The following is a 19,216-nucleotide window of genomic DNA, read 5'->3' as shown; positions in this document are numbered from 1 at the left end:
GCCACAGCCGCCTTTACTCAAAAGCCACATTGAACAGAAACGTTTTGAGGCGGTGACCTCTGGGACACTTTAACCGCCTGAACTAACAGTAACCTCAGGTTTAAAATGAAAAGCTGCAGAAGGTAAACCAGAGCTCCCACTCTTAAACTGCACCTTTAACACTGTTTGTATTGTCATATTGTATTGAAGATGTGTCCTCATAAAGTGTTATAAGGTTTTTATTTGTTTACCAAAAAAGACCCACCAGGGAGTTAGAAGTTACCTCCAAACTCTGCGCGTGTGCAAAAATCAGTTTCATGTTCTGTTAGAAACTGTGTGAAAATAACTTTAAATTACATTTATAATTACATGACATGTTTGAAGTCAAATCAAATAAAACCTTAAAACAGGCAGCAATCAAAAGTCATCACAGCTGATTTAAATATCAAACTCTCACCTCTGCTCTCTCCTTAGAAGTCTTTGGATGGAAACAGTGTAATTCGAAGTTTTGGTTGTAAATGAATCAGACGCTGCCTCATTAACATATCTTAAGCGTTAGTGAATTGATAGGGGCGTCGATTTCCCTTTTGCACCATCACCCACCACTCAACCCCCACCCACCCGATCATCCATCTCCCTCCTCCCGGCCGGTGGCTGCCTCAAGCTGTCAGGGAAGCGGGCTATAAAACAGAAAGGGACGGGACTGAGAAGAGGGAGGCTGCTGGTACTGAGGAAACACAAACGGAACAGCTGGCTCTGTGTCTGGAGGATTTTTAAACACAGGGGACTTTCCAGCCAATGACAGCGGACTCTGGGATTTACGGAGGAAACTTTTGGGCTTGAGTTGTCGCTTCAAGTCGACGCTGGGTGACTGAAGTCCGCGGAATTGGAGCTTTGAGGGAGAACATTTTGCGGAGAGTTTGAACAGAGAGAGAGAGAGGGAGGTTTTTGGGATGCTGGTTCCCCGCGCGCTCCGCTCCTTGCTGTGCGTACTGAGCTGCGCGTGGCTGCACTCCGGAGCGGCCTCGCGGCTCAAGTCTCCCGCGCTGCCCATCCAGTCCGAGAGAGAGCCGCTGCCCTCCAAAGGCCTGGCAGGTAAGCAAAGCTAAACTTTGTTTCATCATGTTGTAATAAACGTACAGTCCTGTGTGAAGGAGACAACAAAGCTCATTATCAAAGCTCGGTTAAAAAATGTCTCATTTGTCTTTTACGTGTCTGTAACCATCAGACATGTGTTTATAAAGTGAACATTCATGTACATAGAATGAAAAGGGGCCTTTAATCTATTCGCCTAACATTTGGACCTTTAAAACATTAAACCTAGCCAGCCCCTCTTTCCACATCACACTGTTTGAGCTAACACCCGCCGAGAGGGGGCAGCAGTGAGCGTCGTCATCTAAAGAAACTGTCGTGTTTCTTTAGATGAGGGTTTTAATTTGATACCAGAATCAAGCCGAATCAAAGACTATACATAATTACTGGTGCTTGTAGTGTAAGTGTGAGGTGTGTTTATTTTAGCTGGAAAAAAAGACATTTAAATAATTTAATAGATTTTCATAAGCATTTTGGTGGGTTGCACTGAGTGCGCTTTTTAGGGGGGGGACATGTTCAGCCACCTGTGTCTTGTCTCGCGATATGATATCAACTCCGAACTTTTATCACGTTGTGTGAATTAACAGAACTGTTGTCTTAACTTCCCCGGTTGCTCTGAAATCCTCTGCATACACAGTTAGATCAGATCCCCATGTTTCACCCCTGGACTGCAGGATTTCACCGCTCAGTGCTCGTCATGCAGTGAGCCTGCCTGGTCTGCTGCTTCATGTGTAAACTAGCTGCAAACATGTGAGTCATCATAACCGCAGTGATGCCTTTTAATTCATGTGTGAAAGCCCCGAAGTACAAAGCTCACTGCGGTTTTTACAAGGTAACCACGCCACAGTTCAAAACGGTGGGAACTCCACGTTAACCACGGGCTGCAACAACGTGCAATAATGTGCTGGGGAAAAAAACTGTAATCAATCGACTTTCCATTACAAGCATTGGCTCCTCTGCGGTGATTTATTTCTGCAGAGACTGGAGCTGCAGGCCAGGCTCCCAGTTTGGCTCCCCGAAGCCGGACTGGACTCTTTAAGGAGAGCAGTCACTTTAATGAAAGAGTAATGTGAACCAGGCTGGTAGCAGCGCGCGAGGAGTTGGCGAGGGGTGACATCACGTTTAGTGTGTGTGTGTGTGTGTGTGTGTGTGTCTGGTGTGAGAGCCCTGGTCTGCACCCCACACACACACACCACTAAGCATAAATCACTGTACTACCCTGCAGTAACACAGCGTGACTAACGCTCAGTTATCATTGTAGTGTAGTAATAATATCCATAAACTGTTTAAATACACCAAGCAGCCCCTGTGTATCACACAGTGAGGTTATAGTGAATATGATGTCACTCCATGTCAGCGTTAGTATTTGATTTCAGGTCCACTCTGGGTCAGAGGTCGTTTTATTGTCTGAATAAGGCGTTCAGTTTCTACACCGTCATGCTAAACATCTTTCAAATCCACATTATGAAAATGTTTTGGATGGTCCATTTAGCTTTCCCTCAACGGTATTCTGTCGCAAATGTTCCCAACCTGGGGTCCCAGCCCCAATCTAGGGGGCGCCTGAGAACTCTGGGGGAGGCTCCAGTCTCTGCCTGCTCTGAGGTTGTCAAAATTAGATTTGCACGGGCTAAAACATTAAAGGGAAATAAAGGTATTTTGGCTTTTTAAGAAGGGCTTGACCTACATTTTATTTCTGGGACTCTCCGTCTGTCTTTCTCTGGAAAATGGAAAACGTCTCCCGTGTCTGCGCGAGGATGGTTTAGACGAGACAGGAAGTGAGCTGGACTTCCAAAACTCACCCTCTCAGTTTCTGTTGCGACATGCCCGGGCGGCGAGCGATGCAGGATTTGCAGGCATGTATAATAATCAGCTGTGTTTGTGTTACAGGATGCTCATTCGGAGGACGCTTCTACTCTCTGGAGGACACATGGCACCCAGACCTGGGAGAGCCGTTTGGTGTCATGCACTGTGTCCAGTGTCTCTGCGAGCCCGTAAGTCTGCTCGCCGTGTGGCGGTCTGTGGGAGCGGGAAAAGAAACCATCAGTTTTTTAAAAGTCTGAGCTCAAAGTGATCCTGGTGGAGAGAGGTCAAAGAGATGCAGCGACACTCGTAGTTTAAAGATCTACTTTATTAACTTGAATAAAGTTAATAAAGTAGATCTTTGACCTCTTCAAGCCTCTCGCTCGCCGTGCAGCGTGGTAGTTGTGTCAGGAAACTCGACTTCTCCAGGAATAATTCAGAGGACTCCTTCTTCACTCCTGCAGGGGAAAGTTTCTGCAGCACACGAGTCATTTAATGTAGTCATGGAGTGCGAGGGTATTTAGGTTTTATCTAATCGTTACCTGGACTGTTTGACTCTGAGGAAGACACAGTGCTTCCAAATGTCCGTCCTCTGCGGGATGGAGTCCTTTGAATTATTTCTGACGTCTTCAGTCGACCGAGCACCGACCTGTGGAGGAGCTGGAGCTCAACAGTTTCCTTCTTCTTCTGTGTTTATAGATTTAAGCCGACGACAGAATACAGCTCAACTTCATCGAGATCCAAAAAATTCACCCAATTAACAGATGGAAATGAAGATTAAATACAAGACTAGATTCATAATCACTGATGATATCCCTCTGTGCGCCTCGGTGCATCTCTCTCTATGTGTGTCGCTCTTCTTCTCTGCAGCTTAGTTTTGACATTCCTCCTCCTCCTGGTGGATTTGTCATCCATGGTGACGCTTCTTGACTGAGTGTGTTTTTTTGCGATGAGATTTCGACCGGTGACTGATTTGCCTTTTCCTCTTGTTCGTCTCTGACAGCAAAAGACCCGCCGCAGCAAAGTGTTTGGAAAAGTAAACTGTAAGAACATCAAGCAGGACTGTCCAGACCTGGACTGTGATGATCCCGTCCTGTTGCCCGGGCACTGCTGTAAAACCTGCCCCAAAGGTAACCGCCTGATGTCATGATGACGACCTGCAGCTCAGGGACCGCCTTCTATTTCTAAACCCAAATGTGTGGAAACGTCTCAGCTGTTCTAGTCATTTGTCGCAGGAGCAGCTCTGGTTTTGTTATTTATTCCTCACTCTCTCTCTTATCTCTTCCCCCCCCCCGGGGGTCAGCTAGTTAGTGACGTGAACAGCTGTTAGATGCAATGAGCGAGTCCACTCAGCCGCGTCAAATTGGACATTTTCTGTAACCAGCAACAACTGGAAGTAGCACCCATCCACTCTCCTCGTTCACACATTACCACTTCACGCCGTGAACACAACGCCACCTCCACTGCACACACTCACACATCCACAGGGTGCGCCTTTGTGCCGCGTCTTACTCAGCACATGTGTCTTTTTCTACCCCGTGTGCCTGGTAATGGAAAATCAAGGTAAAAGACAACACTGTGACGGGCGTGTGTGTGTGTGTGGAGAGTGTGTGTGTGTGTGTGCAAGTTGTGTGTGTGTGGAGAGTGTGTGTGTGTGTGCAAGTTGTGTGTGTGTGCAAGTTGTGTGTGTGTGGAGAGTGTGTGTGCAAGTTGTGTGTGTGTGTGTGTGTGTGTGTGTGCGTGAGTGTGTGTGTGTTGTGGTTAGGTTTTAAGGAAAAGGTTGAGTGTGTTTGTCTTAGCGTTGGCGCTGTAGCAGCCGGTGTGTTTGCTTAAATGACGGAAAATGCTGTGTGTGTGTGTGTGGATGTGTGTGTGTGTGTGTGTGTAATATATATTGTGCACCTGAGGATACAGTGCGAGGGAGAAGTGAGAGTGACACTACCCAGAAGGCCTCGAGTGTGCCCAGTGGAACAGAGGAGTGATTGGTGACGTGTGTGTGTGTGTGTGTGTGTGTGTGTGTGTGTGTGTGTGTGTGTGTGTGTGTGTGTGTGTGTGTGTGTGTTTGACACAGTTCATTAGTTCTCCTCAGGAAGCTTCCTCTGATAAATACAGTTATTGGGACTTTAGCTGCTTTTCCACTGCTGGAAGTTTCTCCAGTGACGGGGAACCTTTTGGAGGAACTGGGTGTTTCACTGTGTAAAATCAAGATTCACAGCTGTACCCTCCATGTTCTCTGAAAGCCTTTTAGCTGTGAGGTGAAACCTCGGTAATCTGTCTCTAAGAGAGAGAGAGAGGGAGATGCTAAACTAAGACGGTGTCTGACATATTTTCTATCCTTCCTTCACTTCCATCTGCTTTTGTTATTTCTTCTCGTCTCGCTCGACCTCGATGTCTCCCTGGCTCCGATTGTTTTCACACTTTTCTGTTGCTCGTTCTTTAAACACGATCCATTGAAAGAAACTACGACGGGCAGCGGTGCTTTGGTCTCATCTGTGCAGCAGACACCAGACACCAGTTTGTCTTAAGATATATCAAAGCACTTTTTCTATACAGACACTTCAACACTTTATCTGCAGCTACAACGTTACTTTTCAGGACTGGAGCCCTGCACAATAGCTCCTCCTTAAATCTGTACTTTCACTTTGTCTGCAGGTGATGGCGACACGAAACACACGGACTCTGTGCTGGACAGCTTCGAGTATTTCCACGAGAAGGGCAAAGAGAAGGAGGGCGACCTCCACAAATCGTACAACGACAGATCCTACCTGAGCTCGGAGGAGACGAGCCTCGGGGAGAGCCGCACAGGTACGCACTGAGCGCCCACTGACATCATAACTACAGGCGGCATTTTACTCTTTCATTTATAGATAACTAATAGAAGTGGAAATATAAAAGCTACATGCTACATGCTAAATGAAGGACTTCTGTTCATGCATGTTAAGAAAGGCGGCGCTGTGAACAGGAATGTGTTTACCGTGGCTCTAACCCTTGGAGTTTCTCTCTGCAGACTTTGTAGCGGTGTTGACAGGAGTCGCCGACTCATGGCTCCCCAGCTCCGGCGGCGTTGCCAGAGCTCGATTCTCTCTGACAAGAACTAGCCTGGCCTTCTCCATCACGTTCCAGAAGTAAGTCAGGCCCCGTGTCTCGGCTGAAAACATTGCAGTCACCTCTGAATGTCTCACAGTCTTAAGAAGAAACTGCACGATGTTGTGTGTAGAAAAACAGAATAAAGAGGATGTCATCTTTACCGAGTGCTTTTGTATTTTTTTCAGAATGAGCCGCCCCAATAAAATCGTCTTCCTGGATTCAGAAGGCACCACTACTTTCGAGTACAGAGTCCCCAAGGGAGAGTCCGACATGGTAAGACGTCTCATAAAAAGATAATCACCCCCCTCCCGCTCCTCTGCGTGTTGTTCTCATTCTCTGTGCATGCGCGTGTGTGTGTGTGTGTGTGTGTGTGTGTGTGTGTGTGTTTCCTGAGAGAGAAAAGAAGTACGGCCATGATGAATGTGCTTCTTCCTCGACTCTGTGCTCCAACTCTGACTTCTTCTCCCATAACTCTCTCTGCAATAATAAACCATAAGCACACACGCACACACACACACACACACACACACACACACACACACACACACACACGGCGACACTTCCTCTCTGCCTCTTCATAAACATCACACACTCGGCCTGATTGCCGTAAACATCAACAAACACTCACTCAGTCATCTGAAGGCGCTCATCAGGGACGGAGCACATTCAGGTCAGAGGTGTGCAGGACAGAGTTTATTGAAGGGCCGATATTATGGCGATCAATCAGTAACCAGATCTGCTGGGTTAACAGTAGTATCCCGATCCTCCCGGAGGTCACGCTCCATCACTACACATCACTTCCTGCCAACACACATCTCCTCCGAACACTCAGCTCAGCGAGGCAGGAGCCCCCTAAATACAGCTCCAAGAAATTGGCCTATTATTATTTTGAGATAAATGTCGGTGTGGAGCAGCAGAGGACCCGAGAGGGAACGCTCCAGCAGCCAAAAAAGGGGGGGGGGGGGGGGGGGGGGGGGGGCAGAACTTTTAGACGGAGAATGTTTCACACGTTACATCACCGCTTCGCAAAGGGACAGAGAGTCCTTCTAATTACAGAGGAGGTGATCTCTGAACGGAAAGTGACAAGGTGGCGGCAGGCGGCCATATTTTCTTCTTCTGCGCTGACAGAGAGACGCTCTGCAGCCTGGAAGGGGGACAGGGGGGACAGGGGGGACGGGTCCTCCAGATTTCACAAATATTAAAAAGTATATTTTTATTCTGAACGTATTCCAGGTAGCACACATGCTTCAGAATAATTCAGGTGTTGTTTGATATCCATGTCCATTAGCCCCTCCCTCCCTCGCTGCCGCCTTACCTCCCTGTGTGTGTGTTTGTGTTTTTAGATCTGTGGCGTGTGGAAGAACCTGGCGAAGCCTCTCCTGCGGCAGCTGCAGTCTGAGCAGATGCGCATCAGCATGAGCACGTCGCCGAGCCGACGAGAGGAAGTGGAGGGAAAGATCATCAAACACAGAGCGCTGTTTGCTGGTGAGTGTGTGCACGCCTTCGCCTTCTTCAGACGTGTGCACGCCTTCATTGTTTACAAAGGAGGGGAAATGTGCCCGCTCTTTAAAGGCCCCGTGAGGATCAAGTGTGCACTTTGTTAACGCTGCAGTATTTGTGTAGAAGACGAGAGAATGCTCACAGTGTGTGTGTGTGTGTGTTTCTCGTGTACAGAGACGTTCAGCTCCACTCTGACGTCGCAGGAGGAGGAGAACTCGGGCATGGGCGGCATCGCCATGTTGACGCTGAGCGACACGGAGAACAACCTGCACTTCATCCTCATCCTGCAGGGCCTCGTCAGACACACAGTGAGCGGTGAGTGACGACACGCTGAGGAAGGAGGTTATGGCGCCTTCAAACACGCTGATTACTAACTCCTCCTCCACAGGTTCACATAAACCCTGAGACCCCCCCCCCCCCAATGTGTGTTTCTAAACGTATGCGTGAAGTTTAAACTGTGAATGGATCAGATTATTTAATATCAAAGACTGTGCACTGACCGAAAACGAAGACAACACACCATCAGGGAGAAGAGCGACTACTTCTACGTGGTCGTTCTGAATCCTCGCCTCAGCTGGTTCACGGCCTGCAGATGTTTCATAGTGAGCTGTAGGTCAGTCTGTTGAAGAAGGTCGTATGAATGCACGAACAGGGCATGATCGACGAGAGGAAGGAAACAAACAGAAATTTTACAGAATTTAAAAAGCTTAAAACGCTTTGTGTACCGTTTTGTCCACAGGGGGCGCCAGAATCAACACACAGCCACAAACAAATGTTCCTCATAGCTGCTTTATAGAAGGATATTTCTCTTTTCAAACTTTGCGTCTCTCCTCAGAGCCTCTCCTGGTTCCCATCCGAGTCCAGCTTGTGTACCGACAGCACGTCCTGAGAGAGATCCGAGCCAACATCACGTCACATGTGAGTAACTCAAACACACGGCCTGTTGTTTACCGTGTTTATAAAAGCAGAAGTCGGCATGTTGATGGTAAATATGTGTATCTTCTGCTGCCTGACAAGTTGAAGCACGTCATGAGAGGGAGGTTTCAGTCAAAGGTTTTATTGGTACAGACGGGGTTTAAGGGGGGGGCTTGTGGTCTGTCTTCACCCTCCTCACGGAGATGGATGTGGTTTGATCACCACATCCTAACACTGCTGTCCCCGGCGTCGGCGCTCTAATCACAGTTAAACGACCCCAAGACATGACAAGGGAAACGGATGGAGAGGAAGAGAGAGGCTGAGAGAAAGTGTGTGAAAAAGAAGAGCGCTCTGAGGGGACGGGTGGAAGCGAGGGATGAGAGACGGAGAGACTGAGCACACGCCCCTCGCACATGTCAGTGGTTAGTGGTCTGTGGGCTGAGATGGAGGCAGGAGGAGAGAGGGGGGGTGAAAGGCGGGTCTGTTTTGAGTCCTGCCAGCGATCATGTTAAGAGCCAGTGCGCCGCTCTCCAGCCGAGTGGTGAGGGAGACTGGCCACGAAAAAGTCATAAGTCAGCAGCGGTCGCAAGAGCCGGGATCTGGATCGGGATTCTTAAAGCGCTGACTCATTGAAGCCGAGTCACAGGCGCACAAACAACACGGCGCCCACTTGTTCTAAAAGCATCTGATGAGATCTCTATCTGATCGGATAAAATCTAGAGAAGATTCATGGAGGAACAAACTCGAATAAAACTTTAACACAAAACATCAGTTTGATTTCGTGCATCCAGATGTGGACGTTTATAAATCCTTTCTGTTGAAGTGATGAAGCCTAGTGGTCATATCGTGTGCCCCATGTACGGAGGCTGTGGTCCTCTTAGGGTTTCTCCTCTCTCTCTTCGCTTCAAAGTTTGACACGAGAATACACCTGAAGGTTTAGTTTCTAGTGCGTGGAGACAATTGAAGGATTTTGCAGCTTTTAGAGGATTCATGAATGCTGTCAATATTAAAAACGCTGGTTCATCTCTGTTGCTTGAGCCGGCGCCCCACAGACCGAGTCCTCGTTGCTGTAGTCGCAGGTACGAGTCCTGATCCTGGTGCTGATTAGTGCACGTCGTCCCCCACTCTCTCTCTCTCTCTCCCTACCCCGTCTCTCTATTTCTGCCCTATACAGTTTGGGTCTGTCGATGGGTTTGACTTTCGTACAGAGATATGAAAACAGGAGGGGATGGTGCTGATGTGTGCCCTGTCCCACTCCGCCCTGTGGCTCTCTGCACAGTAACAGTTGCCTCAGGATGAGTGTGATCCAACCCAACGATGGCTTCGAAAAGAGGCTGTGCAGTCAGATGGATGAGATGATCCTGCAGAGCGAACGATGGGATTTCCAAACCAGGCTCCTTCTGATCCAGATCAAACTCTGAACATCTGGGAAACTCACTGTAACTAAACACTCACATGTGAAGAGCAACGGTATCTGAATTCTAGATGTGTGGAGTCATCTTTCATTGCACCAGTCATCCTGACAGGGTTATTGCTCTCTTTTGCATTGCTCGTTATGACATTCGTTCAATATTCCCGACATAACTCTCGCTCCCCCCCTCCCTCCGCCAACAGTCCCCCTCCGCTAACAGTCCCCCCTCCTCTACTTTGGCTCCTCGCTGTGTGGATTTATGGTACATGTATATTTATATTGAACCGAGGCCCTGGGGTCATAAAGAAGTAACATTTCTTCAACGCGCTCGTACATCTGTCCTATTAATTCCACATTTCTCAACTTCTTGACGACTCCCCTGCACCCCCTGCCCCCTCATGCACCCCCTCCTCCAGCCTTCCTGGGGTCCAGTCCTCTTCTGCTCGAGATTTAACTTCTCTCAGTCTGAAACCAAAGCCATATTTTGTCACCCGGGGGTTTAAGCATGCTCTTGGGTTGGTGGATGGTTGATTTGAGATCATGTGTTTAAAAGTACTAAATATTATTCTGATCATGCAGAGATTTCTTCCTAATGCTGGTCTTGTGTCCGTGTTGCACTCACAAAAGATATTTGTTGCACATTTTGAATTCAGGACATTGAAAAGGGAATTTGTGCATGATGGAATCTGATTTATTTTGACCAATTTTCTGTGATTTAGCATCCAGCTAACTGTTTCCATGTGTGCCTGCAGGATCCAGACTTTGCCGAGGTGCTGACAGACCTGAATAGCCGTGAACTGTTTTGGTTATCTCGCGGCCAGCTGGAGATCGCTGTGGCAACAGAGGGTCCAGATCCGCGGCAGATCTCTGGTTTCATCAGCGGCAGGAAATCGTGTGACAGTAAGTATCCCCTGCAGAGAAAAATGATGTTCTTCACGTCTCTCTTCACGTCAGTCCAGCGACAAACACTGCGGAGGCAACAAAGGTTTCCGACAATGTGTTTAGGGTTGTTTGTGCTCGTCCATCTGCGTCTGTTTTTGTCATTCAACTCCATAAATACATCTCTGTCCTTTCAAGTGTTATCACGGGGGGAAAAGTGTGTTTATAGACCTTCTGTTGGAGCTGGTGGCCCACCTACACTGTGTGTGCACGTCTGTGTGTCTGTGTGTGCATGTCTGTCTGTGAGCAGGTCTGTCTGTGTGCACGTCTGTGTGTGCGCAGAAGGAAAGAGAGAGAGGTTTTAGGAATGTGGTGGACGGCCGTGTCGTTTGTTTCATGGGATTCGTACTGGAACATGAACATAGAGGATATCTGGCCCATTTAAATGAGACACATTTAAAGATGTGCATGTAAGCAGAGAAATATGCATGAAGCTACTTTCACTGTCAGCTTCACACAGGGACGTAGAGCGCCGCTGCCAAGGTCAAAGTCTGCTGGACCTGACGCTCAGTGCTGGTGATTAACGGCTTGACGTTATGCAAAAAGAATTCAAACCCAACACACTTCTTTTCCCTCTCCCCCCCTCGTCTCTCCCCCCTTCTCTTACCCGCTCTCTCTCTCTCAATCTCCCGCCCCGCTCCGTTCCCCATTTCTGGCGTAATTCCTCCTCTCTGGCTTTTTTCTGTCACCGTGTCATGTTCAAAAACTTTTCTCTGTGTTAGTCATTCCCTCCTGTCCTCTCAGCTCAATCTATTTAAGCCTGCTGCATTCAACTCGGGTTACCTCATTCTTAGGCTTAACCTTGGGTGGGTTTTTGTATGTGTGTATGTGTGTGTGTGTGTGTGTGTGTGTGTGTGTGTGTGTGTGTGTGTGTGTCTATGTGTGTGTGTCTGTGCGTACTTGACAGACATGAAAGGTCGGCACACAACCTGAGCAGACACACCTCCTGATTAGAAGTCCAATTGAATCTGTCCCGTCAAGGAATCGTTCTTGGTGAAGGGATGACGTCTGTGTCTGTGTGTGTGTGTGTGTGTGTGTGTGTGTGTGTGTGTGTGTGTGTGTGTGTGTGTGTGTGTGTGTGTGGCCTCCTTCCTCTCCAACCAGCACATTTGGACATGACAGGAATCATTGCCTCATCTTGCATCTCGTCTACGGTTCAAGGCGGGGAAGCTCTGCGGGGAAAAGTGATGCTTTACGATAAGTAATCCGAGCAGGAATGTGATATTCATCTGCATTTGTTCTGCTCAGCCATACAGAGCGTGATGTCCAGCGGGGACGCGTTGACCCCGGGGAAGACGGGAGGAGTGGGATCTGCGATCTTCAGCCTCCATGATAACGGCACGCTCGACTACCAGGTATGGATTTATTCATGCCGAGGCAGAAAGCTTGACCGTTTACTGTGATTATATAAAAGTGAAACCTGGGGATGCAGTTTTTAAAAATAACCATAATGTTAATTTTAAGCTCGTCTTGCGTCCTGAGACCCCCGACTTCCCATTAGACAAACTTTACAATGTACAATCACTTCTATCTGAACCACTTCTCTTGCCCGCTTCCATCGCTGCAACACCTGTTGGTTTGACCTGATAACTGCTCTCATATCTGGCAAACCGAGGGGTGTCCAAAACGGCTGTGTGGGGGTGCCTTAAAACCGCCTACCTTCTCTGGTACTCACTACCCATCTCACTGATTAAACTTTTCCTGTTTGTCACGTGTTCTTCTGGGCATCTTCTGATTGACAGAGTTGATAGAAAACAGAAAGAGAAAATGAATCATCAAACTGAGGCTGAATGTCAGCAGTCTGACTCAGCTTGTTATACTTTTATGGACAAAAACAATGTCCTGGCTTAAAACAAACAAACCAGAGAGAACACATTAAAATCATTACAAGTTTATTTTTACCTTCTAAGACCAAAACAATATCTGCTTCTTCTGAGACTTTATGATCGGCAGTTTGTAAACGATGGAGGAAAGCTTCCCTCACGAGGTGTGTCCTGCTTCAAACAGCCTTTAGTGTCAACATGCATCCTCCTGCACAGTGAAGCTTCAACACCTAAGGAGAGCTTTAGTCAAAACAGCAACATAAAAATGTTTTCATGTAGACCCTTACAGAGGGAGGGGGAGGAGCTTACAGAGCTTCAAAATAAAATAAAGATGCAGGAAATAAAATCATTCATTTCTCATTAAAATGTGGTGCAGTGAAACCCATGAAAACAAACAATGCTTAAAAACGTATTTCTCCCTCCAGGTTCAAGTCGCAGGCCTCACCAGCGAATTTTTGGGCCTCACCATCGAGCTGAAGCCAAGGCGTCGAAACAAGCGCTCCGTGCTGTACGACCTGACGCCTGAGTACAACAAGGCCACGGGCCAGGCTCAGGGCAGCTGGAGCCGTCTGGAGGCTCGACACATCCACATGCTGCTGCAGAACGAGCTGTTCATCAACGTGGCCACGGCGCACAGCCAGGACGGCGAGCTAAGGGGGCAGATTAAAGCCATGCTGTACAGCGGCCTGGAGGCTCCCAGACACGGTATGGATGAAAAACATACCGTGAAACAACTTAGAAACACCGTGAAACAACTTAGAAACAACTTTCTAAATGTGCTGAGAAATCCCAGTTTAAAGTCCTGATTACACGCTTCTTGTTCATCTCTTTCAGAGCTTCCCACTCTCCTCGCCGGTTACTTTGTGTCTCCAGCTGTAAGATCGGGCGCTTCTGGCCACGCCTGGGTGTCAGTGGACAAACAGTGTCACCTGCACTATGAGATCGTCGTCTCGGGCCTCAGCAAGGCCGACGATCTCACCGTGAACGCCCACCTGCACGGACTGGCTGAGATCGGAGAAATAGACGACAGCAGCACCTCGCACAAGAGGCTGCTGACGGGATTTTACGGCTCACAGGTACGTCAGTGAACACGAACGCTTAGATGCAGAAATAAAAGCGCATGCAACATGTGCACATGTCCATTCAGGAAGTTACTCAAACACACTCTCCTCTCCTCTCCTCTCCCTCTCCTCTCCTCTCCTCTCATCTCCTCCCCTCTCCTCTCCTCTCCTCTCCTCTCCTCTCCTCTCCTCTCCTCTCCTCTCCTCTCCTCTCCTCTCATCTCCTCTCCTCTCCTCTCCTCTCCTCTCCTCTCCTCTCCTCTCCTCCTCCTCAAAGGCTCAGGGAGTGTTAAAGGACATCAGTGATGAATTACTGCAACACCTGAACCAAGGAACAGCCTTCATCCAGGTCAGCACCAAGATGAACCCGCGAGGAGAAATTCGAGGACGGGTACGTAAAGAACAGACTTGAATTTATCACTTTCTACATTTATTGTTGAAGCTGGCTACACACTCGATGATTTTAGACCATATTTGCCCCCTTTAACGATCAGGGAGGTGGAGGGGGGGGGCGTGGTCTGATTTGCGGCTTCAGTGTTTACATGTCAGCTCACTCGGCCCTCCCCCAGCGGCCCACACAGTCGCACACTTTCACTGGCAGCTGCCGTCTGCCTGGAGGGGCTTTGTGGAAGAGTAAAACTTTTACTTGTGTTCAGAAACACACGCAAGCACAGGCCGCCGTTACCTACAAATGTTTTTATAGCTTTGCAGGTGTAGTGGGTCATGAGATCATTCAGGCTTCTAGGTAATAACATGGAAAGTGATCGCACATACACACACACACACACACTCACAGTCAGGTCACGCTATTTTAATAGCCAGCAGGTCAAACATATAAACAGCCATCTGCTTGTTCAGGAGCGATTAACAAGTCAGCTTGACGCCAGCCTCGAGTCAGGTGTGACCGCCTAATCTCTAACGCCCTGACCACCTCTTTCTCTCTTTCTCTCTTTCCTCCATCCGTCCTTTTTGACTTCTCTCTCTAGGTCCACGTGCCAAACAACTGTGAGTTCGGGACCAGGGGCGAGCCGGAGGAGGCGGAGTTTGACGACCTCTTTCTTTTGAAGGATCCTGAGGAGCTGAGGAAAGACCCCCACACCTGCTTCTTTGAGAACCAGCACCACGCTCACGGCTCCCATTGGACCCCAAACTACGACAAGTGTTTCTCCTGCAGCTGCCAGGTAAGGCCGACAAACACGGAGGCAGGCGGTGACCTGTCTTTGATGACTCACTCGACAGACAAACATGTCAAAGAGAGAAGCAGGAAAATCCATTTAGGGGATTTCTTTTTAGTCTACGTGTCTCTAAAATCTGTTGTTTTTTCTGCAGAAGCGGACTGTGATCTGTGATCCCGTCATCTGTCCCGTTCTGACCTGCGCCAGAACCATCCAGCCTGAGGACAAGTGCTGCCCCATCTGTGACGGTGAGAAGCACGGGATGATTTATTGTTGTATATTAAGACCTGAGTATACCCGTAGGTTTGGAGCGTTGGTTGTTCACCTTCTCTGGAATTTACACTAGGCGTTCGTGAGATGCAACATGCACATAACCACTAGGGGCAGTGTAGAGTTGTATGGTGATGAGACCGGACGAGACAACATCGGAGACCCCAGAGAGCGGCTACAACGACGGAGGAAAGTTTAGAAATAAAGTCAATAGATCAAGTCTGCACAATAAATCAACTAACCACACTTTGATGAGTCATTGCCGTTGCATAGCAACAAACATGCGTGCCAAAATAGCCGGTAACAGATACTGCCTACTTCTGTGTTTTATGTGGTCTGATCTATGTGCTGCTCCCTCTAGAGGAACCCTCCAGTAACACGCGTTGTACATAAGTACGCAGCTCAGGTGTTTTTGTCAGATGATATTCTCATGAGGATGAATAAATAAAGTATGTGTGACTTGATGCTGCCAGACCCAGAATGTGAAGATTTGTACGCTCACAACGACAATCATAAAGATGCAAACTCAACTCTGTTTTTATGTGCCCATTTCCTGTTCCCTGTTCAGAGAGGAAGGAGCCCAAGGACATGAAAGCTCCAGAGAGGATAGAGGAAAATCCTGAGGGTAGGTACCTCCTCTCCTGTGTCACACTCAGCCTCCCTCTCTCCTCTGCGGTTTCTCTTCCCTCCCCTCGTTTTCACATTCTCTGAATTCATGCCTGCAGGTCAAATGTAACCCTGAGTCTTTCACGCCTTTTTCTCGCTGGCGGTAACGCTCTGTCCTCTCCTCTCTCACAGGTTGTTACTTTGAAGGCGACCAGAAGATGCACGCTCCAGGCACCACGTGGCATCCCTTCGTTCCTCCCTTTGGCTACATCAAATGTGCTGTCTGCACCTGCAAGGTAAACAAACATGAATGAACCCGCTCACATCTGGACGGCTTCGCTTTCCAAACGGCCTTAATGGATCATTTATCTCGTATTAAAGAAACAGAAGCATGAACAGAAGTCTCGTCTGTTTAACTATTCATGTGGGAGGAAAGCAGCGAGTCAGCTCTTTTTCTGCCAGAATGAAACCACAGCTGCTAACCCGACTCTAACGTTACCTCCACAGGGTTCTTCAGGGGAGGTTCACTGCGAGAAGGTGACGTGTCCGGTGTTGACCTGCACTCATCCCGTCAGACGTAATCCCTCCGACTGCTGTAAGGAGTGTCCCGAGGAGGAGAAGACTCCTGCAGGTCTGGAGCACAGCGACATGATGCAGGCAGACGGACCCCGGCACTGCAAGTTCGGAAAAAATTATTACCAGAACAGCGACAACTGGCATCCGTGGGTCCCACTGGTCGGGGAGATGAAATGCATCAACTGCTGGTGTGATGTAAGTGTTGATATTAAAGTGATAGAAGTCCGGTTCACTACGAGGTCCAGATTCTTTTGACCACATGAAAACCTACGACAGGTCAAATCTTCTACTGCAGCGTCCTACACATCTGGCACGTGTTTACATGCAGGATTATAAATATCACTGAGGTTATTATCATGCAGCGTTTCACACACAGAGACATTGATGCCCCTCTAGATTTAAGGGCTATTTTTTAATTGGCAGGGACTCAAACCTGGACTAGTATGATCAAGATTCAAGTATTGTTCTACAGAAACAAATTAAACAAAGCTTAAAATGGTAATATGAGGATTCACCTTCTGGCTGCACTCACAGATGTCTTTGTGCAGCCTCACTTTGAGCTCCTGGCAGAGGATTCTGTCTCAGGAGACCCCCCCGCCCCCCCGCCCCCCCTCTGGTCTGACAGGGATAGTCTCCCACTGAGAGGTGCATGTATGAACAACCAGGTCAGGAGAATATCCGGAGCAGTCCTCCTGAAATTATCTAGAGATTCTCAGGAGTGCATGTGTGAAAACGGCTGTTGTCATGGTGATCAGATTTAGCAGGCAGATTTTCTGGTGTGAAAATAAAGAAAGCTCTGATATACGTAGCGTAGTCTGACTTTTTAGTGTCACACAGTTAGCCCTGAGCTGCTGATCACAGGAGAACGCTAGCAGCTAAAGAAGCGTCCTCCGGAGTCGGTGGAGACCAAAACAGAGATAAAAGAAAAAGTAAAAATGTGAATGCTAACGTTGCTACGGACGTGCTGGATGTGTAAATGTTCATTATGCAGAGTCATTCATCTGCACAGTTTCTCTCTTTTCACTGACTCTTCATCTCCCTCTCTTCTCCTCCGCAGCACGGCGTGACTAAATGTCAGAGGAAGCAATGTCCGGTCCTGACCTGCAGCAACATCACCCGCAGAGAGGGCGCCTGCTGCCCCGACTGTCTCGGTGAGCAACCAACGCATGCACACAGAAATACTTGAACTCTGATATGATGGCGAGCCCTGCCTGGTCAGAAACATATCGTGAAAGTTAGGTCAGGTTTTAGCGAGCTGACAGTTTTGGTTTCCGGTAGCGTCTTCCATCGGAGCGCCATCTTTGCTTTGAGACTTCTTAGTCCTGAATGTGTGCTCCTGTTTCTCTGCAGACTCCAAAGAAGACGACGACCAGACGATGAAAGCTCCAGACAAAAGACGAAGCTTGAGACACTGATCTATGGGGACCCACTCACAACGCCCAAACCCTCCTGTACCCCTTTAAGCCCCTACCCCCCTGGACGGACCCAAACCCAGAGCTGCACACTGGGTCCCCCCCCCCCCCCGCCGAGTCCAACCCACCCTGTTATCAGCTTCAGGATTGTAATGAACAGAGAAAAGAGGAATAATAATAAAAGGATAATTTTCTAAAGACTTGTTAAAGGAAGCTACGACGACGACCAAGACCAACCAGACTTCACAAACCTGCTGCCTTCTTTTTCTTGTCTTCTGCTTTTTACATTTCTCAATAAAAGGACACGAGATGTGGATATAAAGACACAAGGGGAGAGTTCAGAGGGATCCTTTCAGGTCGTCAAAGTTTCAGTGACAGGACTTCTTTCTGAAGTTACTGCTGTCGCTTCACTGCTCTGACTTAAGAGAGAGAGGAAAGTGTTGCTGCGTGAATGTGAATTTACAAGAGTGGTTTGATTTTCTTACCGGTAAAGAATGAAACGTACAAGGTTTAGTTTAAGTCAAGACCACAATAACTGAGACCAAGACCAGAGGGCACTGAGACCAGAGGACTCCGAGACCAAGACCAAGACACTTAGGGATCAAGACTGTGTCAAGACCGAGACCAAGGCAGGGCGAGACAGAGAACCAGAGTGAACCTGAACCTGAACCTGAACCTGAACCTGAACCAGAGTGCTCCGAGGCCAAGACAAGTCCAGGATATTTAGGGATCGAGACCAAGTCAAGACCAAGGCAGGGTGAGACCGAGACCAAAAATGAGATGAGAGCGAGGACTTCAGAACGTAGTCCTGAGACCGGTCTTGACTTCTCCCACACTACCTCCCGGTACCTCCTGGGGTCCGTAAGAAGAGTCCTCCAAGTCCTGTTGATGTCATAGCTTCTCGTCTGCGCTTGTTTCTGTTTCTGTCTGGAGTTTAGTCATATAAGAGTTCTTACTATCGTTGTAGTTTATGGATAAGGAGCTGGTTTGTATTTTGTATTTATTGAATGATGTTGAGACAAATAAAGAAGTTTGTTGGTTAAAAAAACGAAGGCGTGTCTTTGGGTTTGTCGAAGCTAACCACCCACCCCCCCCCCGATCCCTCTCTGCAGAAACATCTCTGTTCTGCATCTCAAATCTTTACGACCTCTTTCTGTGATTATTAGTGTTGTAGTCAAGACCACACTAACTGAGACCAGGATGCTTTGAGACCAAGACCATAACTATCACTGAATCATCATCTTGTGTTTAGGGGGCGTGTCACTCACTTAGACCATAACACCAGGAAGGTTGTGGCCGTAACCGGGGGATAAAAACTACAGATGACCTGAAGTTATTTGTTCTATAAAAAAGAGGAGTACCACAGTAATGACGTGGAGAAATAGCTGGTCAGTGGTAGTCTTGACCGGTCTTGAGACCTAGACAAGACCGAGTAAAAGCATTTCAGATTCCGAGAGGCTGTGAGCCATGTAGCTGCAGGAGCGAACCCCTGACCTTCGGGTTGAGAGATGACCGTTTCTACCACTGAGCCACAGCCGCACACACCCACCATCTCTGCTTCTCTCTCTGT

General features: G+C 48.2%; 1 protein-coding gene across 1 annotated transcript; it reads left to right on the top strand.

The window, feature by feature from the left end:
* Positions 1 to 486: 486 nt before the first annotated feature.
* On the top strand, positions 487 to 18,698 carry chrd (chordin). Its single transcript, XM_061046159.1, has 21 exons — positions 487 to 1,074; positions 2,959 to 3,062; positions 3,875 to 4,001; positions 5,524 to 5,676; positions 5,879 to 5,996; positions 6,144 to 6,231; positions 7,302 to 7,443; positions 7,633 to 7,773; positions 8,294 to 8,376; positions 10,537 to 10,684; positions 11,972 to 12,078; positions 12,972 to 13,251; positions 13,381 to 13,622; positions 13,885 to 13,998; positions 14,594 to 14,788; positions 14,937 to 15,030; positions 15,621 to 15,677; positions 15,851 to 15,954; positions 16,166 to 16,429; positions 17,292 to 17,385; positions 17,585 to 18,698. The coding sequence occupies exons 1-21, from the start codon at positions 933 to 935 to the stop codon at positions 17,647 to 17,649; spliced, it is 2,862 nt and encodes a 953-aa protein (XP_060902142.1). The 5' UTR covers positions 487 to 932; the 3' UTR covers positions 17,650 to 18,698.
* Positions 18,699 to 19,216: the final 518 nt, after the last annotated feature.

Source organism: Labrus mixtus, chromosome 9 (assembly GCF_963584025.1).
Source record: "Labrus mixtus chromosome 9, fLabMix1.1, whole genome shotgun sequence".
In the NCBI taxonomy this organism is placed as follows: Eukaryota; Metazoa; Chordata; class Actinopteri; order Labriformes; family Labridae; genus Labrus; species Labrus mixtus.
The sequence above is the reverse complement of the archived record's forward strand: the minus strand, read 5'-3'. Positions and strand labels throughout refer to the sequence as shown.

Bases quoted from the DNA above. Each gene is read 5' to 3' on its own strand.
- chrd (XM_061046159.1), top strand. From the start codon at position 933: ATGCTGGTTCCCCGCGCGCTCCGCTCCTTGCTGTGCGTACTGAGCTGC. The intron at 5,677-5,878 runs GTACGCACTGAG...TTCTCTCTGCAG, and splicing joins CCTCGGGGAGAGCCGCACAG to ACTTTGTAGCGGTGTTGACA. The intron at 10,685-11,971 runs GTAAGTATCCCC...TGTTCTGCTCAG, and splicing joins CGGCAGGAAATCGTGTGACA to CCATACAGAGCGTGATGTCC.